We start from the raw sequence: 22,641 nt of genomic DNA, 5'->3' as shown, positions 1-22,641 counted from the left end.
AACGTCTTATACGGTGCTACAACCGCTTTGCGGTCTAGATCTGCTGGATGAGTATCCAATCTGTTATCCCGGTCTTAATGATGGACGCATCTACACCATCAGGCTACCTTAACTACGGCCTAGCACTCCCTCTCTGTCCTGGTTGACGCCTAAAAGGACTTTTCGGTCTACGTCCTGGTCTAGGAATGATACTGTTAAGGTACGATATAGTCCCAGCGACAGGTAGTCCTTTGAGATGAACTGGTCTATCAGGCTATAGAATGACCGGTTGATCTTTGCCTCGTTTATTTGCAATCTGAGGTTCTCTGCCGCCTACTCTATCCCTTGGTAGGCTGGCTTCATCTACATAGGAGAGCCGTAGTTTAATGACGTCTATATCATAAGCATATGCCAAGAACTGAGTTGACTTATAGCAGATTATTCCCGAAGTCGCCGTCGGGAAGATCGTCGTACATCGTATTGCATCAGTCATCAAGGTGTATGTGAGTACTGATAGTGTTATACTCTTATTCGGCGCTACAACCGCTTTGCGGTCTAGGCCTTACTCAGGAGTGTCCGAAACCGCTCACGGACTTTCGCCTTCTATCTTGATACGCTGCGCGACAGTGAGGTCGCCGTACATCTCGTATAGCTCTTCGTTATAACGGCTTCTCCAGTGTCCTTCCACACACACGGGGCCAAAACTCTTTCTGAGCATCTTGCTTTCGAACGCGGCCAAGAGGGTTTCGTCATACTTGGACAGTGTCCATGTCTCAGAGATGTATGTGAGTACCGGTACTGTATAGGTGCTATATAGTCCCAGCTTCGTCCGTCACGAGAGGTTGTTTTAGGAGAACTGATTTCTCAGGCTGTAGAATGACCGGTTGGCAGCCAGCATCCTTTCGCGCAACTCAGCTTTCATGGTTTTGTCGTTGCTGACCTTTGACCCCAGATAGGTGATTTCTGGAACGACTTCAAACGTGCGTTCACCTATCTGTACGTCACGTCTACGTAAGTTTAGATTATTTATTGGGAGGGCCGCTGATGTTGCCACCATCAGTTTGGTCTTTGCCTCGTTTATCTGCAATCCGAGGATCTCTGCCACCGGCTTCTACTACATAGGAGAGCCGCAGGCCAATGATGTCTATATCATCAGCGTATACCAGAAACTGGGTTGACTTATTCTCGAAGTCTCTACGCTATCAAGCGCCAAGTTGAATAGGAGATAAGCGTACCTGTTCTCCCTGGCGTAGACCTTCGGTGGTAGCAAAAGACCCTGAGAGTTTTCCATCCACCATCACCTGACAAGTCATTCTAACTAGCCTTATAAGTTTTGCCAGGAATTCAAATGAGCTCATTGCGTCGTACAGCTTTACCCAGGCTAAGCAGCTATCATATGCGGCTTTGAATCAATTAATAGATGGTACAGTAACGGACATTAAGATAGGACCCTTTTTTTTCAATGCACCGTGCACTTGTTTTGCCACGTTACTCGTGTTTGTGTGTGTGTATGTGTGTATTTGTGTGTGTATGTGTGTGTGTGAGTGTGTGTGTGTGTGTCTGTTTGTGTGTTTGTGTGTGTGTGTGTGTGTGTGTGTGTGTGTAGTAGTAGAAAGTGAATGTGCTTTTTAATGTGTATTTGCAAGTGCGCGGGTTTGTGTCTAAAAAACATAGCTTGCCATGATGTCATATTGCGTTGAAATTATTCTTATTATGTGTGTTATCATGTGAAACATTGTGCGTTTACACTTGGATAAAAACTAAAGTTTGCATCGACAGCAGCCCTTGTTCCTCGGACGAAAACGCAGGTGTGCTGTTTCATGAATGTGAATGCGACACCGGTGCGAAATGGACACACGCACAATAGCAATGAACTCGGCATTCTCTCACAGGTGTTTCTCCAGTGCACGCCATTGAAAGGCCTTCGTGCATCTCTGCGTTGCACGTTGTGTGCGAATGGTAAACTTTGTGCGTGCATTGAGCTGGCGCGCAGTTGTTCTTTTCAATGGGCGTTTTGTTTCATGAGCGCGGCAGTATTCTGTTCTCGATTTTGAAGGGAAGACGCTTACTCGCGTACTCGTTGATAGTTTTTATCCATGCGATGTTTTCGCTGCTCGACAACGATGTAATGCATCGCGTATAGAAGTAGAACGCAGGCAGAGCACGGGATCAGCCGTGTCCAAGTTTTTAACCAGTGCGTTCTTGACGGTCCAAGCAAGCAATGTTAGTAACAATGGGTCGAGGTAAACGTTGTACCGATTATCAGCGCCATATGTAAAAGCGAATGGCTGCTGCTGGCATTAAGCGCAAAAGGATCGAGTTCGTAATGGAACGATCGCGCACTTTTGTGGCAAACGCGCTTCGGACAACCGAAACGTGCTTAGACAACTGAAACGCGCTTGGACAACCGAAACGCGCAAGTCAACCGGATGTCCTCAGAAGACCACGGCGAAAGAAGACCGTAACATTGTTAATATATCGAAAACACACTGATCGCGAGGGCGGTGGTCCTGCTTATCACACCAAAAACCTAACCCAAAACACAAAAAAGCTACTTACAAATCTATCCGAAACGACCTACTTGTGAAACAAACACACACATCAATACACATTCAAACATACATCCACACACACACACACACACATGCACACACACATACACACACATCCACACACACACACACACATGCACACACACATACACACACACACACATACACACACATACACACACACACACACACACACACACACAAACACATACAAACCACACATAAACTTGGCCCAACGGGTGCACGGTGCGTTAAAAACCCAATGCCCTATCTTTCTGTCCGATACTGTACTTGTTATGTCTGTATTCTGTCATCTTCTCCAAGATCTGTCGCATGGTAATAAAGTAACTAAAGAACAGTAAGTATGTTTTGAGTTCTTTCAAAAAGAGTTCAACTGTAATACAATATGAAACATTTGGTTTACCTCGTTGTTTTTTCTTTACTTCTAGCTTTATTTACCTATCCAAACACAGTGCTACAAGAAAATTCGGACGTGATGTGTCTCGCCCATAACCGTGGTTTGTTTGGAAACTATTGCATTTAAGAGCCGACGTAGAGTGTGCGATTAATTGCGCTTACTGTTTGGCATTTGGACACGATTTGCCGGAGCTATATTGTTAGGTTGGGGGCAGTCGTTTTAGAATTCGCTCAAGCAATGTGTGTTACACGCGATGCATATCAAGAAGGTGCACATTGTATGCTCCTTAATTTACCCCGCGCCTTACCACATTAAATGCACACATATAAAACAATTTCAACTTACACCGAGAGAACCCTCTTACGCACGGTGGGCAAACAACTGGTATACCGATTTTCGTACAACCTGAACGGAGAAAATGACCTTACCTTACCTCGCAAATTGGAATACCTGGTAGCACTAAGCTCGGGCCCGGACATAATGAGCGCCCGCGATTTTTAAGCAATTCTTTGACCATGCAGAGGCCGTTTCGCCAACCCAGTGTAAAGTACATTTAAAGATTATAGTGTAGAACACGCCGCGTAGCACTGCTTGTATTGTGCACGAAGCATATCTCCACACCGCCACGGTTTGCAGGAGAAGAAATGATTACGACCTAAGAACGTTTAAACCTACAAAAAACTGCACAATTCGTTTCTGCATGTCACCTCCCTTCCCGTTTCGTGTGTGTGTGTAAGCTGGAAGCTGCATCAGAAAGGCGCGTCTCGACGGACAATCACCAGTGAGAAACCGGAACTGGTTCGTCCTCACCATACACACTGTTACAGCCCCGCTAGTAGCCCTGGCCATCGTCATAGTCGCCGTCGTCATCGTCACCATTCCCGGTAACGTAGCCGCGTCCATTATCCGCTCGCAGATGTGGAGGAGGTTCGTTCGGGCGATACTTTTCTTCCTCCCCGTCCTCATACTTAACCTGCAACTGGTACTGTGAGTACTGGGCACTGTAGTCGGGATAATCTGGTGAGACAGAGAGAGAGAATAGTAAAAAGTTAACATTAGTGTTTGTGCAATGTTGGAACAATTTTTAACATTAATGAAGCATTTTTCATGCCCGCTGAGAAAAATGTACGAAAATTAGATACTACCAAGCAGTTAACCGCTTCACAACTGATAGCCCTGAAAATTCGCTTAAGTGCCTAAGCACTACTCTAGCAACGTCCGCATGGGGATCAACGCAGCAGCACCCCTTATGCTCATCACAGGAACTGCCACGGATCGTGTTGCATGGACAATGGACATAAACCCCCTACACTTACCATCGATCGGTTCCTCCTTGATCTTGATCTCCCCTTCCCGGAACTCCGGTTTGCGCTCCTTACGCTCCGCTCCACCGTTGCCGGATGCGCCGCCACCACCACCACCACCACCACCACCGCGTTCACCACGATCGCGATCGCCCCGATCACGGTCGCCCCGCTTGTTGTGGCGGCTTTTCTCCGCCCGATCGCGATCCCGCGAACGGCTACGCTTGCGCTTGCGATCCTTGTCCCGGTCCCGGCTGCGATCACGCTCCCGGTCCCGCTCCTTCTCCCACCGATCGCCACGATCGTCCACTTCGCGCTCGCGGCTACGCCTTCGCCTGCTGCGATCCTTCGACCGGCTGCGGTGGCGCCGATCACGATCACGAGAACGAGATCTTCGGCGCTCGAACCCTGTGGAACGAGGAGGAGGAAGAAGAAGACAAAAGGATTAGTGTGTCTATTAAGGTCTTAAGGGAAAAGCTCCATTGCGTCACTTACGATTATTCTCCGGTCGATCCCGTTCCCGACGATCGCGATCCTCCCGTTCGCGCTCGAGCCTGTACCGCTCCCGCTCGCGCTCATTGTCCTCCCGGCCCGAGTGCTTGATGTTAACGTCCGGTCCACCGCGCCGCGTACCACCCAGCCCGCCGCCCAAACGCCTCGGCAGCCATCCCTTCACTGTGCGGGCCCGCTCCACGTCCACCAGTACGCGCTTACCGTCTATTTTCTTACCGTCCGCATGTTTGTAGGCCGCTGTGTGTGTGTTTTACGCCCGTGACGGGATGATGGCATTGCAGAACCGAGGAAGTGGGTGGGGGGGTGTTTTATCGTTCAATACATTTTCATACACATTCGATTGTACAACGCGCGTAGAGCAGAGGGAGGGGGGAGTTATGACACACAGTGACACACAGTGACAATAGGCGACAGGGCGGGAAAAAGAGAGTCAAAAGAAAACAGAAAATAGTACAAATCGAAGATCGAGAACACACGTCGGCACGCGGGAGCCCCTGGGCCAACAACACTTTCCCGGGTTTTGTGTGTGTGTTTTTTTTTTTGCCGACAGTCGACATGCCGCGCACAACGACACACGAAGCGAAGGTATATGATTTTTTTTGTTTGGACGGGGAGGATCAATGTTACGAGAGATGGCAACTGCACTTTCTGGCGATTTTCACGAAAGGACAAGTTCATACAATATAACACAACAGGTGTGAGATTCGTCGATGTAAACACACAGTTTTACTAGCGTTCCTAACAGAAGCAGATACATCGTAGGAGAGGAAATGTTCTTACAGAGTTCTGGGCGTTCATGAAAACCTCCTAACTAAACAATGAATCACTTTCACCGCAATCATCTTTGCAATCAAGGTTCAACTTTTAGGCGATACCTACCCGCGCGAAGAACTTATAGCGATTACCATAAACTTTGGGGACGGCAACAGCCACTAAAGGGAAGTCTCAACTACCAAAATGTTCGTTTTTTGTTTTATCGCACCTCTTCTCAATCAGTCAGTTTAGTTTTGCTGTACCATTTACCTGCATTGTGCGCACCATACTTACGTAAGGGGAGTAGGGAAAAAAGGTTGCCAAAATTTGCGCAGAAAACAAACGGTCCGAAAATTATCCCTTCCTTATATGTGTCCGTCCACGCGTGTGCATTTTTTTACGCAGCGGCGTCGGAACGTGTGAGTAGAGGGTGGGAAGGACGAAGGCGTACCACCGCTAACAGACGTTTTAAAAAAAAACACACAAACAAATGGTATGACCGCGTGGTGTACCTACTAACCACCGGGCGGCGGGGCTGCGCGGTATCATGGTATAATGAACCCTTTTGTGGCAAGCATAACCGTTGCCTTTTCGGTTATGCTGCCGGAAAGTGTTTGAAACTGGTTCCTGTATCCAGATGATTTTAGTAATGTATTGTAGCTTGTTTTTTTTTGTTTTTAAAAGTACTTTTTGTTACCATACATCGTTTACACCTCCAGTTTACGGCAAACATACTAACCCATACTTATTTCTTTTATCATTTACACTAACCATAACAGCAGCAGCAAACAGCAGACAGCCTTCCGGATCGCCAACAAACACACCCGAATGCAAATAGCAAGATTTAAAGAAAGGACTTACACGTTTCGTTTGCTTCTAACTTACAACATACAGCATAGGTCCCCAGAGCTTACTATCGTTTGAACACCAGTATATCACAATCAGCTTACCGTTTGCGAATACTTACACGGTTTTTTATTTTGTGGCGTGTACGAAGCGTTTCCGTTCCGGGGTGGCGGATTTTGTTTTGTTTGTTTTGCGATAGAAAGTGTATGCATTTATACGAAGCATCAAATCATTATATATTCACAGTGGGTGCAAAATTGCAATCTCAAAGCCTGACGTCATTCCGGTAAGCTCCAAAAGGAGCTCCAAAGTGAGTGCATTTGCCGTTCCGGCAAAATGCACAAAAACTATCCACTGAACCAAACATAGATCAGCGATTATTCAACACATTTTGCTTGCAAAATAAGCAAAACTATCGACAAGATCGTTTGCAAATGCTGCACTTTTCACCAGTCACCAGTGCCGCAAAACGACGCTGTTAATGTCATACAAAATTCTGATTGAAACAAAATAAATGTCAGCGTTACGTACTCAATTGTGATAATCAAAGGAGATGCTCAAACAGTTTGTGGAACCAATACTTGCTTGGTGACATTTTAGCAACCAACGCTTGGTCAGTCTTTTTGTCATGACTTTTTTACTGTATTCAATTCTGCACTGACATATTCATGACAAATTCCTACTGAAACAAAATAATGTCAGCGTCACGAGCTCTACTTTAACAAACAACTAACGTAGTGGCTAAAGCCTACGACTTCAAGCAACGAAAATGCGTTATAATTTCACTGAAAATCTCGAAATTCGACTCATGCTAATGTTCGAGATACTCTATTGCCTCCGGTTCGCATTAACAGCGTATATCGGGGAGTGCATGTATTCCAAAAATGTCAGTGATTATCACCGACTGAAAATGTCATGACCAAGTGAGTGACCAAGAGTTGGGTGCTAAACAAATTGTATATGATTGATCCACCAACTGTTTGAGTATCACCTCTGATCATCTCAGCCGTATACGTGAGCTGATTTGAGCTTCGTTTCAGTCATGAGTGTTGGTGACTGAAGCAGTGGCATTTGGCAGCACTGTTCACGGCCACGAAAAAAATCATGTTATGCTTGCGCCGGCATTAAGCTCAGCTTGTCAGTAAGAGAATCTGGTTTGACTCAAGCACTCGCACGGGTATCAACAATGACCATCAAGCTACCACGGATATGTTCATTGTTTTCGGTGGTGATTATCACGAGATTCTCATGACATTTTGCAGCACTGCCTGTCACTATGTCGGACAGACCCGAAGAGAGCTACACTATCGCGCAAGTAAAGCATCGCTTCACGTGTTCTGCTGCTGTATGGATGAAAAGGTTTGCTTGTTTTTTTTTTTGTTTTGGAACCAGAAACTATGTAGTGACCGACTGGGAATTTGCTATTTTATATCATTTCTTACCACACTCGCTTTGGAACCTACTACACATACAAACCTACCGACCGCAATCACCCAGGCGCATTACCTCTCGAAACAGAGTACCGATAATTTGCGTGTTTGCTTTTCTTGCAAAGTTGTAAGAGTTCCGCCAGAGCGAAATCTACAATGAAAAAATGGTAACTCAAGCAAAAGTATCGTGTTAGATTTTGTGTTCGACTCAAACCTTTCTTACGTTGCTTGCTTCCATGACATTCCGGTGGGTTTTTGGGCACACCCTTTCAAATCAAACCACAGCAGGGCATGCAATCCTTTTGTAGTGGAAACTAAATTCAAACTGTCTCTAAATCACCTCGCAGAAGAGTGGTTGAGGCTAGCAGCCCATACCACACCACAAGAGACCACCAAGTTATCGGTAGAACGGGTACACACTATCGATAGTGGTTTCCCGCATAAAAAAGAGAGGAGGGGGGAAACGGACGCACAATAGAGGTCGTGCAGATGGCAGTTAACCTACGGGGAGGGTGATTATTTACACACCGATCGCGTGTATGCTAGATCGCGCGGAAGGAAAAGGTCGTTTTGGGATGGATGGAATCACGACGCCACCCTTGGACCCAGCTGTTTCCAGCCAGAGCAGGGGGAGGGGCAACCGTGGTTCTATAGTATTCAGCTCCCGGTACTTACCATGCATGTCTCGTTCATGTTCATACTCAATAAAGGCGTATCCGCGCGGCTTGCCCGTGTCCTTGTCGTTGATCATGATAATCTTCTTAATGTTACCGTAAATTTCAAATTCTCTCCGCAGCTTCGATTCCGAGGTGTCATAGTTCTGCAAAGGGGTAAAGTGAAAGCATGAGCGTGACGCTGCCTTGTGGCCCCGTCGGAATTGGCCTATTTGGCCTCTACCTACAATCCGAGCGACGAACAGTGTTTTGAAGGGATCCTCCGTCGCTTCCAGCAGCTGGTTCGGATCCCAGGTGGCAATCTCCCGCTCGAGCTTGTAGGCGACCTGTTCCGCCCGCTCCCTGCGACGCCTTTCCACACGCTCCTCGCGGGTTTCGACGCGCGTCGGCGGTGGCGTATCTTTCGGATCCTGTGTGTGTGTGTGGAAGGTTTGTTTACATTGACATTCGATGTCCACCTCTACGCCCTGCAACTTACCTCAAAACAGTCGAGAAACGCTCCCACCCCCAGGTAGCCCTGCGACTTCTTCTCGTGGGGCAGCTTGTCGGGCGGCGGAAGGTACGGGATGGGGTCGCGGGGTGCGAAAAGGGCAAGCAAGTTCGGGGGTAAATACTGCGTCATTGTGGACCGCTTTTTTCACTCAACTTTTCCACCCAATTGATGGGGCAGACTTTCGAACTCGTTGTTGCCGTACGCTAAACGTGCTAAACACCGTTTTAGAACATTGGAAACACAATTTTCCGTGCACTGGGAAAAGCCTTATTTTCTCTTCAGCAGCCACACGCACACTGCATCGTACGGGTACAATGGCGTGAACGAGAAGAAGAAGAAGCATATCACTTTGCTGAACTGACAGCGGAAATGTCAATTGTGAATGGAACGCTTGCCGAAACGCTTCAACTTTCAAACGAACCGTTGCGGTGTGCAAGAAAATGTGTCTCGTGAAAATGTAGTCCAATCGTTGGCGGTCACACTGTTTCTTTCTCGGCACATTTTCTGCCCAGTCTCAGTAACACAACTTTATATAAAAATAAGCAGTTTAACTAGCGACCCTTTTTTCAAAATTAAGTTCCGCTAGCGAATTTCGCAGAAAAGGTTTCGTGTGGAAGCGTTGTCACAGCCCGGTGAAAAGTATTGCACCCTCGCGGCCCGTCACGCCTGCTGTCAGCCAAAAGCAAGCAGCTCTCCTGTCACAAAACGTGTGTATGTGTGCCAGTGTTTGTGTGTGCCCTTTAAAGCGAGAAGAAAACGCGAATACGCATCTCGGTCGTTTTTGGATGTGAGGTAAAATTACGCGCTATAACCCCCGGACACTTTCAACACTTCCGTGTGCAGCTTGGTGCGTGTGTGTGTGTGTGTGTGTGGCTGCACACCCGCTGCTGCAATTCGGTGCAGTGACCTGCGTGCAGCAAAGGGGCAGGCACAGGCAAGCGACAAATAAACAAACCTCGCGGCTGCCTCGCCACACGGACACGGTGCACGTAATCGTGTGGTGTGTTCCTCGCCCGTACCTACATACACACAAACACATACACGCACAGCGAGCTGGTGCTGCTGCTGGAGCCCTTGCGAAGAAGTGCGTGGTGGCGTAGTAGAAAACAGAAGCAGCAGTGTTTTGTTGTGCCGTGTTTTTCCCCCCACTCTCTTTCGCGTAATTCCTTCGACACAGGAGCTTCCCCACCCTGCAGTCGCTTTCCACACGGTCAATGGACGCACGCACGCACGCACGAAAGTGTTGTGTGCATTGTGAAATAGTAGTAGTGGTGGTGGTGGTGGTGGTGGTGGTGGTGGTTGGGTGCGTACAGCAAGCGCGGAAACGGAGGGCGGATTGTGTGTGTGTGTGCGCGAGCGAACGAACGAGCGCGGGTGCACACACCAATTCTGCTGCTGCTGGCCCGTCCCGTCTGTGATAGCCATTTTGCTTTGGCAGCCGAGAGAGTGCGTGCCCCCCCCCAGTGCACAGTGCGAAGAAACAAAGAAACATTCAAGCACGGACACACACATGCCAGCAGCAGCAGCGCCAGTGAAGAACGATTTATCCGTTCTTGGTGGCAAACAGTGGACAAAATATTAGGAGCCCTTCTTGCGTGTGTGCGGACATGTCGTCGTCGTCGTCGTTGTTGCGATCTTATCTGTTGCGAGCAGAGCTTACATTTGTCGCGCTATCAGCAGATATTGCATCCCCCCTTCCACGCCACTGCCCCTTACCAATCAAGCCCCGATGCCGTTTTAGTGAAGCAAATTCCAAGCAATGACAGGTCTCCATAGTGTTTTTTTTTGCGTATTTGTTTCCTTCTTCTTCTACGTTTTCCTGGCGCACACCGGCAAAGACGAGAGGCAGCAATCCAAGGAGCCCATACCCATGCCCTTGTGGCGCTTGGCGCAGCTTCTTTTGCAGCCTAATTTTGACACTCTTAGCAGACAGTTTTTAATGTCCCTCGCTTCCCCCCTACTAGTACGTCCCTGTATAATAAATGAATTTCTTTTCGATTTTAGGTAATCTGTTGTGTGTACATCATCGCACACACCGAACACTCTGGGTAACGCGTGCTCTCTCTCTCCCTCTCGCTCCCCCTCTGTGTGGCAGTGTTTAGATGTGTGTGCCGTACACGACGCCGGTGCCCGTTCGAATTCCCGCAATCCTTTCTTCGTCCTTCCGTGTTTGGTGCGCTCGTGAAAAAAGTGTATTTCTACGTGCTCTCAACCCCACCCCTAACCCCGGTAGTCGTTGTTTCGTAGTGAGTGAGTGTGCGTTTTTTTCTTTTCTCTATTTGCGATCTGTGCTTTGTGAAAACTGATTGTGCTGTGTGACTAGGTTGAGAGCACGAACCCTGAACAAGTGTGGTGCTACAGCTTGAAAGTTACTGTAACGGTGCGCCGTGCAGCTGTATTGGGAAGCGAACCCTTTCCCCCCGCCCGGCACCTTGTTTGAATGCCCCAGCAGCAAGCGGTGCGGGAAGTCACAGAAAGCGTCCCCATCCGTCCCCCGTCCCAGTGTGATCTGTCCGTGTTCCAGCCACAAACATTGACGGCAAGCGGGTCCGCTTCCGTGCCGCGGCAGAGAAAATGTTTTTCGGTAAGTGTAACGTTTAAACGGCGCAATTGAATTGCTGCACTTTTGCCACAGGGTTTGCTGTTTGATGTCCGTCGCTGGCACACTTTTCTTGGCGCGCAAAGTCCTTCAATCATTGAACATCGGAATGAATCGATTTACCTGACGAACTCAGCATCACCACGGACGAGCGTTGGAGCGAAAGTCACGATAATGGGATGTACGATATTTTAGTCTTACTAATCGGACTGTTGTAATCATGATGTGTCCCCCGTAAGGGCGTAAGAAAAAGATAGGGCAAAGGCTGATAAGTTTTTTTTTGTTATTTTGGTGCGTGTGCAACCTGTGCACGGAAACAGTCCAAATCTAGCCGTGCGCGAGAGTACGCAGGCAAGCAAAAAGTCCAGTAGCACACACACACACACACACACACACGCGAATGGCACGCCATAGTACGGTCGGGAGGAACCGGCAGCGGCAAGCTGCCGGCACCGGGAGCCACCGGGTGTGGAATGATAAGCGCGATAGGAGGAGTGGTTTTAAACTCGCACCAAATCTACACACCACCAGCAAGCAGCAGCAGCAGCAGCTCGGTACGGAAGGCGAGGTTAGCGGCGTACGCTGTAACAACGATTACAGCCGCTGCCGCCACCGCCACTACTAACACCATCGCTGCTGGTAGGTTGTGCTTTTGCCCGGGAGTGTGCGATACGTACCCCCGATATATGCTGGTTCGGTGTGTTCGATGTTGCGTATCGGCAGCATGGATCAGAAGAACCGTTAACACCGAGACGGAGATTATGTTACTTGCTTTGTGCAAATGAAGCTGGTTATCTAGCTAGCTTTGCGTTGGTGCTAGTGTGCAAGCTTGTAAGAGTTTGGAAAAAGTGTGGTTTAAAGGTTTAGAACAATAACGAACGTTTGAATGTACAGCTGAGTCAGAATGTAAAGATTACAACGGTGTGCTGAGGCAATGTGCTTGAGTGGAAAAGTTGTTTGGTAAGCGGTTGATACGCTTATCTGGAATTTTATCGATGAAAAGCAGATAAAACCTTACGTGATGCAGTCCAGCGTGTGTTGGTCATCATCTGTGATTGGGATTTCCGCGGACTGAATTATTTGTTTTTTTTTTTTTTGTTTGTGATGAAAAATGATCCATATTGGCTCGTTTTCGTGGAACTTGTACTTGTCCATATTTAGCTTACTTTATCCCAATGCAAGATAGGTAAACAATTAAGCGAACAGCAACAAATAATCAAACAATGGAAAAGAAATGGTTTTGAAACAAACCGCAAAATTAAACACCGATCAAAGCGCCATCTGTTGGATTCGCCCCACACACGCACACCATTGAGCAGTTTACGAAAACCGCCGCTCGTATGCACGCTGGCGCTAGTGTGCACCATGGGGAAGCGAAAGTAAAATGTGCTCGCTCGTACGGCGGCTCGACGGGGCCGGTGGTAAAGGCCAAGACATCAACCCAGCTTAAAATTTCACCACTAATTCACCACCTGATGCTGTACTTGCCTATTTCCCCACAGTTTGCCATTCTAATGTTTAATGCAAAATTTTCCTTCTTTTTGTGTGTTTACAGCTCCAAATTTCGGTGAATTGTTCAACGAGAATGATCCAGTTAATTCCCTGAAGAAGATTGCTACTGCCAAGGAAAAACATGCAAGGTATGTGGGTTTGAATGTTCCGCTAGCTCTATGGTGCGATAAAAATGATTTTCAACTGTTCCGGTTTTCAGTATTGATTTGGTTCGGTTCTACACACAGAAATTAATTTTTAAGCATTTAATTTATTTTATTATTATTATTTTAAAAGTGATGAATAATGCGCGTAGCATACGCACAGTGCACAGAATAGTTCTCTACTCTTGCTTAAGCCGTGGAGTCAACTTCCCCCCCAAAAAAACCAAACCGAGGTCACCGAGGTTTCAAAATCGCGCACGGCGCGTAAACAACGAAGCAAGCGAGAGGGCACCAAGAAGAAAGTAGTGCACCAGCCGCACCGGCCTCCGTACATTGGAAATGTATGCGCAAAACCGCGCTAACAATGTTGCACCGACCGAGTGTGGTCGGTCTGCTGGGCTGGCCGTGTACATTATGCGAATCAGAAATGCGACGTCGGCCGTTTTGACTACCTCAACATGAAGCGCCTTAAAGATGCTGCTGATGGCTGGCAAGCAAAGATTGCATACGGTGTGCAGCCCAAAGAGCAGTGCAATTAAAGCGCAGTGCAATGGCAACATTCGCCATACGGAGCGACACATATCCCCGGCGGCACCGGCCGGCTAGCCATTCCCCCCCCCCCCCCCCCCCGCCGTCCCGGAACGCTGGAACGATGTACCGTGCTAAAATGTGTTTCCTACACTGGGGGAATGCGTGCAGTGGAGCGCAGAACGAAGCGAACGTGTGGAGCGGGCAGACCTTCAACACAGACCGGAAGCGATTCCCAATTTGCCGCGACCGAAGGAGCGACGAGCGTTGTCTAGACGTGGCGTTGTTGCATATGTGTGTGTGTGTCTGGGTGTGCTCTTCTTTTCTCAGTGTGCATGTGCAACCGGAGTAGCAGCAGCAGCAGCAGCAGCACTGCCTTTAAGATGCTGTTGCGCCGGCAATGCGCCACGTTTTTCGTACGCAGCGCCGGTACCGGTGAGACGGGTCGGGTTTATACATATATATATAATTATAATTCGGCTGTGCGACGGATTGAATTTTCGCCAGTCCATTTTGCGTGCATCTTCTTGCTCTGCATGCTGCGTTCGCGCCAATATAATCTACAGTGCGGTACCGATTTTGTTGCCGGGAAGCGAAGAAGCGTTGCTTATTTGAAAGTTTTGCAACACATTTTGTTGCTATATGATGAAGAAACTTGTATGTTCAAAATATATGTAAAGCAGTTCTTCTTTCGCTTTTTGTATAGTAAAAATCAAACAAGCCGGGGCCCACTTGAATGATATCGAACTGCGAAAGACAGGCGATGCGGCGAGCGTACGAAGATTTACGACGGGTGCCGGCATCCGCAACCATACAAAACCCGATTGCATTTCGCTCGATCGTGTTTGATGTGCAGCTCCTGTGGGGCAGGGAGGGAGGGGAGGGAAGATTGTTCATTTTTTTTTTGTTGCAATTCGCGCCTTTTCTAAAACGCGCAGCGGGTGGTGCGTTGGTGCGAGCTGTTTGTCTGTTGCGGTTTTGCCGTTTTTGAAGGCTTTGAACGTTTTCTTTGGCTTTCAGTGAGTATGTGTGTGTGTGTTGATTTTGTTTTTGTTATATTTATATTTTTAGCCACAACACACTTTTTGGCAAACTCTGTCTGATGAGACTGATTTGCTGCTTCTTGTGGCTTCGGCGCTTGTTCTTTCTCAACGGTCGTCTTGTTTTTTTTTTTCTCTCTCTCGCCCGTCTCGTCTTCATTGACTGTGTGCCCGTGTGTGTGTGTATTTACACACACACACGAGCACAAAATTCGAACATAATTTTAGCACACCGGCGTTGCGCGCCCGAAACTGTCTAGACGCGCAGCACGCATCCCACCACCACCCCACCACAACCCAGCCCCGAAGTGTTTGGGCAGCGCGCGCGCGCGCTTAAAACTAATTTTTTCGCATTTGTTTTGCAATCTATTTTCGGGCCGCGCGTGTTTTATTATGTACGCATGATTGTGTGCGTTTTTTTGCATTTTGTTAGTGCGTCCGACTATTGATGGCTGAGGTGGCTGATTCGATTCGAGCATTTGACTGCTGCTTGAAAAGTAAGAAATTGTTAAGGTCTATCAAAACACAAACGCGAGACAGCACAAGAGTATGTGTTTGTTAAACCTAATTAGGGTAAAGCTTGCCAACGAATAGAAGCCCGACGAATTGTTCAATATTGTTTTTTTCGTGTTTCTTGTACTTTTAAAAGCAAAAAACGTTCCTAACCACCTCTCCATTTCCTTGCAGTTGTGTGCAGTGCGCTTCGGACAGGGCGGACTGCCATCAGGAACACACACACATACATCATAGAGACTGTATCGAATATCGCACAATTATGCCATGGTCTGTACGACGGGCGCGCGCGCGCAACTTGCAACAATGTAGTGCGTATGCTTGCGCATAAGGAGGCCGACGAACAAAACGACGAACAGTGTCGAGACACACACACACACACACACATACGCAGACCGGTGGTGGGAAACGGAACCGATAAGGAAAAGTGCAAACCCACCACCCTTTCGGTGAGAGTGCCGCTTTCTAGCCTGCTCGCCACTGGCCCCAAAGGATCCAGCGGGGCTTGCTGGAGATGGGGCGTGAAATTGGTGACAAAACACGGGCTGAGAAGGAGCAGGCTACAACGCTGCAAGACGAAGCGTGTGTGTGCAAACCCCTATACACACACAGACACACATACTGCACCGGCGGTAACCCTTAGCCCCGTGTGCGACGCCGCGGAACGGTGGTGTGGCGGGTGCGCGCGGCTGCAAAACCAGACGACGAGGTCGACGGACGATGGTCTCGTCTCGGCTTTCGACGAGTTCCCGACCTACTTCAATGTGTCTGGCGCGTTTCATTTCTTTCCCTGCGTGCGGTTCTTTCTCTTTTTTTTTTGCATGCTGCCGCTGCTGCAGTCGTGTGTGTGTGTGTGTGTTTGCGCCAGGTTACTTAAAATGTGGCCCCTTTCCGTTGCCTCCTTGCACGCATGCAATGTACGCGCGAGCGCGCCGGCGATGTCACAGTGACACACCGCCCGCCCGCTCTCCCCGAGGGTCACACACACACACACACACACCTAATGAACGTCACTGTCCAGGAGCTGGGGCGAAGCGGGACCGTGTGTGTGTGTGTGTGCGTTTGTATGTGACAATCCGAATGGGGTAGCGAAAAAAGGGTGCGTCGGAAGGGAAGATGGAACAGACAAGCCATCAGACAGGCTTTAGGGGCAATGGGGGAATGGCTCGAGAGGGGAGGAGGGGTCTGGTGCTGCATGCACCCAACACCCATTTGTTGGGTGGTGAGATAGATGCAAAGCAGTTGCTGCCGCGTCTCTCTTCTTTGGTTTTTAGACAAACTGTCTCTCTCTCTCTTTTTACTCCTTTTTTCATCTCTCCCTCTCGCCTGGGAGATGCAGTGAAAAGTGCATGCGAAAAAGGGGTGAACACGTTTTTCGACCTCCTCACCGGTCCCGGTTTACCCTCTCCCCCTCCCGACAGGATGTGTTTTGTGTCGCAGAGAAGGAGAGAGAGAGAGAGAGGGAGATGCGTGCGTATATGTATCCTTTTGTCTGTTCCGGTTGGCAAAAATTGCCGACTAGGTTGGAACAGATTCAGGGCAACGGGCTGAATCCTGAATTCGGCGCGTGCAGCGGACATCAAAACTAAACCCCACGGGTATGCACGAGCATGCTGCAAAACTTTACTCCAAATTGTGCAAAAAGCTTGTGTTATGCCTGCGTGTGTGTACGTACGTATGTGTTCCAGAAAGGGTTAAAACCCTTTCGGGGATTGCGCACCAGGTTGCGGGTTTAAGAGGCCGCCGGTGGAAGCTGCTGCTGCTGCTCCTCGCGCACATTGAACGAGTTTTGTGGCCGTTTTGCAACGTCTGTCTGGCCGGCAAAAAAAAAGGGGTAAAGGGTCCTTCTGAGCCATCCAAACTCTGTTCGTGTGTGTGTGTGTGTGTGTGTGCTCGATGGCCATTCTCATCTTTTCAATTGGTCCTTCAAAGCCAGTATCTGCACGTTTCGGCGACGTGCGTCCGATCGTGCGTCCAACCAGCTGACAGAGGGACTTGCAAAGGATCCGGAACGGTGCAATCGAAATCATCCTGCAGCGACTGCATATATGTGTGTGTGTGTGTGTGTGTGTGTGTGTGGCTCTTTTTTTTGGGTAGACCTCCAGCAAAGAGGCATAATTATAATCGAATTTATTTGGAGTTAGCTAGCCCGCACACAAACGACCAGGGCGCAGGGGGGTTTGCTTTAGCTAAGGGATGAAGGTGAAGGAACCCCTTTCTCTGCGACAACTGGTGTAACAGTGAGTGGTGGTAGAACGGCCACATTGGTGCTGTTAATTGCGATTGCGGCCCCTGGTGGTGGTGGTGCCGTATGATCCTGAACCCGTTTTGCTTTTGTCCGACGCATACACACACACACTGCTAGGTAATGTGTTAATGTGCGCGGTAGGGTTAATATCCTGTTTCTCACTCGTCCTCGGCGGTTTGATGGAACGCACAGGAACGATTTTACAATTGTGCGTACGCAATAAACACACACACACACCCGGTCACTCGGGTCACTGTAAATCCAAACTTCATTATATTACGATTTATTTCCTCGATAACACCGGGGCGCGCACGGGCTTATCCCGCGCGCGGGTTGGGTGGTTTTGTGTGGCAATGTCCGGCCAGTTGTAGAAAATGATCACATTTTAATTAGAAATCTTGCACTGGTCGGAAGGTCAAGCGCGCGAGGTTGCTAGGAGTGCATCAAGAGAGGGTTAGGTTTAAATTAATTAGCGTTCTTGAAGTAATTGCATTACTTGAAGAAGGTACATTAAATGGTGGAGCGAAAGTGAGCGTGAAAATATGTTTAATTTTTAAAATAATTTTTCACATTTTTTCATCAAATTGTGGGGTCTTATACACCTAATGATGAATTATTTCAGTAAAAGTTGAAGACATTTAAAGCACATTAAATGCTTTTATTTAAATAAACATTTAGTTCAATCCAAGAGGGGGGAAATTTCAATATTGCCGGTAAAAAGCGAACAAAATACGTTTTAAATGTACAGCTTAATGGTAGAAAATGTTGCAATTCGTTGGAAAATAGTATTTATTTTCATTTTAGCTTCATTTTGGATGGTTATTTTACTTAAATATTAAATATCTTTAATATCATTGACGTCACGTTCTCTTGTAGTGGTGGGAGCTCGGAATCGGACCGGAATCGATTCCGGAGCCGATTCCGAAGCCGACTGTGGAGTTAACTCCGAGTTGAATCCGGAATCGGAGTCGGCTCAGGAATCGGAATTGATCTGGGAATCGCAATTTGCTCCGGAAACGGAATCAGAGTTGACTCCAGCATTGGAATTAGCTCCAGAATGAGAATCAGAATTGAACAACTACGAGAAGAAGCGACATCAGTCCGGGAATCTCCGTGAGAATGGATCGTTTACAAGTGAATTTGGATTCTTTGTGGCTTTCAATACGTAGTATTGACAGGGACACGTCTATTGTACAGGGACGGTCCGATTGTAGAGTCGTCAATTCGTACGACTTAACAGAATGTCCGTCATAGGTTCAACCCGCATATGGACCATCCCACCGTAGCATGGACAGACTGTGCCCGTCCACGTGAATAAAGACTTTAGAGGCCGGCATGTTCCGGTAAGACGTTTATGCCAAATAGAAGATCATTGGACCCAAACGCGTATTCTTACGGAGATGTCGAAACCGGCTCCGATTCCGAAGCCGATTCCGGAATCGATTCCAGTAAACTTTGAAGCTAGCCGGAATCGATTCCGACGAAAATTTAATTTTCCCCATCACTATTCTCTTGATCACTGAATGTGACTTCATTATTTTCTCTTGTTTTTCTCGAATTTGTAGACAAAAAGCTGATCTTTATGAAATGCGAATTATTAAGACACGATGGTGAATTTCGATGCTTTCTCGTTTGAAATCAGTTTTAAAACTCACACTTAAGCTCAATTTTAGCGTGCAGATAAACCAGCCTTGATCGTATCGGAGCTGTGTGCATTATTAAAATTAATACTTTTTAACATTTTGTCGTGCATAATGTAACTACAATACAGCAAACAGTGTGTATTAATAAGCATCTAATTGCTTGCGAGAGTCGCACTACGAATGAACGTCCTTGTCGATGGTGCGAATATATGAATCTTGCTCGTAAAACAATCGACCCTGTTAATGATGCTTGTTAGTGTCTTACCAACCACTCCCTACCACTCATATGTGCACCATATGTTGATAGATTTTTGGTGAAAATTTAGCTTTTTTTTAGGCCATTGACACGCCATAATGCTGCCGGTTTCTTTTTTCTTCATTATTCCCCCCCCAAAAGGTTTGCCTCCTTTTGGTGCGGCGCACCGTCATCCCTTTTATCCCCCCCCCCCCCCCCCAAAACAGCCGTCCACCGGCAGCCAATGGGCTTTTCCAATTATTGGCTTTAATTTATTTTGAATAATAAAATTAAAAATGCCCTTCGTTCCTCTTTGCCTCTGTGTGATGCACGGCAAAGACGGCGGATGGTGATGGCTGCGGCGCGGTGTCATTAATGCACCGCTGATCCTGCTGCCTGCTCGCTGTTAAAATGCATTCCGTCACATACACAGGACACCAAGGGGGAAAGAGGGGGAGGGGCTAGCGGCAGCAAACGGTATGTGTGTGCGCTCACAGCACGAAGGAAGCACAAGAAATGCACCCCAAAATTGCGGCAGCAGCCACAGGAGGGGAGGGCGGGGCGCGGAAAAGAAGCCGCGCGCAGCACTCGGAACGGTAATTTCGAGTTGTAAAACGTACAGACGGGTGAAATGGGGGGGGGGGGGGGGAAGGGTGCACCTGGAGGAGCACCCCCAGGTTGTGTCCGTCGTCTGTGTGGTGTATAAAATTGTCCGAAAATTATGTGTGTATAATGGGATGGAATTACAAACATAAAAACGGCATCGTAAAAGTGGAAAGAATTTTATTCTTCCCGTTTCAGGGGTTTGCTCAGCTTTCTAATGAAGAAAGGAGAGTGTAGAGCGAAAGGGGGGGGGGGGGGAGCGTTGACGGAATTTGTGCATTCCGTCGTGTGTGTGTGTGCATTTGCACCCGTGGTGGCGAGCCCTGCTGCGCTTAGTCATGTGGTAAAGAAGTTATTTTGTTTTGCTTTAGTTTGGGCGCTTTTTGGGGGGGGGGGGGGGGGTTTGTTTCTGGTAACGAGCGCAGCGGGTGTGTTCATTTCCATTTTTATGTGTTGTTTATTTGCTCCCTACGACCGGCTGCAATGCGTGAAAGCTTTCGCTACCAAATGGCGAACAGAAGGAGGAGGATTGGAATGAAAAGCGTGTAAGAAGTGTGCGGAAAGAGATGCATTTTTGTGTTTTTATGACAAATGGACAAAGCGCTGTCAAAAACATCAGTCATCAGTTGTTTATTTTTTGTCGAAGAATCCTTTTTGAAAGAATTTTGGAGCAAATTGCATCATTCGGTTTAGACATTTCTTCACTAGTGTCTCTTTTAGTAAAATTTCCCTTGCCTATTCGATGCCTCAACAACGATACAACCGGACCTCTAATACCTTTCCAGGACACTCTCAAACACCCCATTAGTTCCGTCTGCTAATTTATCGGTCGTTTGATGCACTTTATTAGTGATAGTTAATGATCGAGAACATTCTCCTTCTCTAGCAGCAGCCAGCGCTTTGCCCCGGCGCTGACGTCTCGTAAATTTGATCAATTTAGCGAGAGTAGAAATGTGTTTTGCTTCGATAGGCATGATATCTCCAAGGGGGAGGGGGAGGATCAAAAATTTGTCCTACCCTACTGTTTATTGATTAGACAGGGAAGCGAACGCCTTGGTAGAGCGTGTTCATCCTAGCAGTGAGCCACCTTTTGCCGTTAATAATTTTGCTCCCCTCGTGGACCTTTTTTTTCGGGCTTCCGATTCCTTTCGATAGTCAAACCGAACGACTGAGGAAGTGTTATCGATTCGATCTTAAGCCACCTTTAGGGACATGTCGCTGTTCCCGTTCAGTTGGCAACGTATTTGAGGGGAATACACTATTGATATCCTAACGTCCTGGAGCCTCGGACCCCTCGAGTGTTGTTGTACAGATGGCGCCGAACCAATTGCGATCACGATCGCGAAGAGCGAAACATGTTAGTTAAGGTGTGTTGATGTGGGATTAAAAGAAAAAGGCAGATTACAGTCACACTCCTTGTGTGTAATGCCCGAATGTTCGCTCTTGGTAATGAGGCGGGGAAATGTGTATCTTTTTACCATCAAATAAAAGGGACAGTGGCGTTCGTATTCCTCGTTTTCGGTAGCGTATGCTATACTTTGCCGCATGCTTTCTTGGATCTTTGATTAGTGTATACACACTACAGCCGCACACACCTGTCGCTTGTAAGCACCTTGAATCCTGCTCACTGATATGATGAGGTAGCCATCTGTGAGTGTGTTTACGTTTCTGTTGGAGGAACGTCTTCGTTCGTGGGTCACACATGATAGAGAAAAACAGGTCAACGATCTTATTGTATAGGGCACGTGCCCTCCAATGCTTTGTTTCCAAAAACCTTCAACTCCGATGATGATGGCTGAAAGCAATTGAACGATTCGTCGTCCTAATATACTCTCTTTTTGAAGAGAAATCTGAACCTTTACTTGAGGTTCAAATTACCTTCCTGTGCGCGCATTTAATGGTGTTGTTGTGAGCTTGGTTAGTTTTGGTGCAGTTTTGGTCATCAAATGAACTGATCAAAGCGTTTCTCTCAAGAGTCTTGAACCCAGTACGAGCTTGTAAGTTAACTCCGGCCTCCGAATTACACTACGATGGTAATCCCACAGGGGCAAGCCTATACGCTACCAGGTTCATATTATTTTCACCTTTCCCATCGTTATCTTTACCGTGTTTGTTCTTCGGTAAACTGTCCCGTAGCGAATGCGGCCAACGATTCAATCAAATCGTGTGCTTGCCCGTGTTTGAATGTTTCGTTTGCTTCCCTTCCCCCCCCCCCCCCCCCCTATTCAGCACGTCAATCGGTTTGCTGTTGGTTGGAACAATTTAACGGAAAATAAGCGATGCTGCCAATTAATGGTTTGAAATGAAAATTAATGATCACTGGCGCAGGGTGCGCGCCCTCTCGTTTTTCGCAGGTTGAGTCGTACGGCGTTTCCTCCTGCCCTCGGAGTACGGAGAAAAATCGGTCGTTTGCAAAACGCCACTGCTGCACCAGGACAGGGAGCAAGCACGCTGCACTCATCCATCATTGCAACTTTCCGCTTGCGGATGATGCGGTTTGATGACAATCGGTGCGGGTGCGTGCGGTGTGTGTGTGTCACTGAAAGTCGAAGCGTACCAGTACGTCGCTCACCGGGTTGTGTCCACCCTACCCTACTACACACACACACATAGCC

At 47.7% G+C, this 22,641-nt stretch overlaps 2 protein-coding genes across 8 annotated transcripts in view; one reads left to right on the top strand and one right to left on the bottom strand.

Annotated features, from left to right (window-relative positions):
• Positions 1–2,950: 2,950 nt before the first annotated feature.
• On the bottom strand, positions 2,951–9,316 carry LOC1270305 (U1 small nuclear ribonucleoprotein 70 kDa). The gene is made up of 6 exons (XM_565448.4): positions 8,948–9,316; positions 8,697–8,879; positions 8,471–8,615; positions 4,749–5,003; positions 4,266–4,661; positions 2,951–3,966 (listed from the first exon to the last, which is right to left on the bottom strand). The coding sequence occupies exons 1-6, from the start codon at positions 9,089–9,091 to the stop codon at positions 3,782–3,784; spliced, it is 1,308 nt and encodes a 435-aa protein (XP_565448.4). The 5' UTR covers positions 9,092–9,316; the 3' UTR covers positions 2,951–3,781.
• A 318-nt stretch (positions 9,317–9,634) lies between these two features.
• LOC1270308 (uncharacterized) overlaps positions 9,635–22,641 on the top strand; it is a 120,833-nt gene continuing 107,826 nt past the window's right edge. The window contains exons 1-3 of one of the 7 annotated variants that reach the window (XM_061643672.1): positions 9,635–9,754; positions 10,967–11,546; positions 13,117–13,201. In XM_061643672.1, the coding sequence (XP_061499656.1) occupies positions 11,537–11,546; positions 13,117–13,201 (95 nt within the window). In that variant the 5' untranslated portion in view covers positions 9,635–9,754; positions 10,967–11,536. Of the gene's footprint in view, positions 9,897–9,992; positions 10,047–10,434; positions 10,729–10,966; positions 11,547–13,116; positions 13,202–22,641 lie in introns of those variants that run through there. The other 6 variants (XM_061643673.1, XM_061643675.1, XM_061643674.1 and 3 more) reach the window with 6 other exon arrangements.

This window comes from Anopheles gambiae, chromosome 2 (assembly GCF_943734735.2).
Source record: "Anopheles gambiae chromosome 2, idAnoGambNW_F1_1, whole genome shotgun sequence".
In the NCBI taxonomy this organism is placed as follows: Eukaryota; Metazoa; Arthropoda; class Insecta; order Diptera; family Culicidae; genus Anopheles; species Anopheles gambiae.
The sequence above is the reverse complement of the archived record's forward strand: the minus strand, read 5'-3'. Positions and strand labels throughout refer to the sequence as shown.

Bases quoted from the DNA above. Each gene is read 5' to 3' on its own strand.
- LOC1270305 (XM_565448.4), bottom strand. From the start codon at position 9,091: ATGACGCAGTATTTACCCCCGAACTTGCTTGCCCTTTTCGCACCCCGC. The intron at 5,004-8,470 runs GTAAGTACCGGG...ACACACACACAG, and splicing joins ACATGAACGAGACATGCATG to CGGCCTACAAACATGCGGAC. The intron at 4,662-4,748 runs GTAAGTGACGCA...CTCGTTCCACAG, and splicing joins GGATCGACCGGAGAATAATC to GGTTCGAGCGCCGAAGATCT.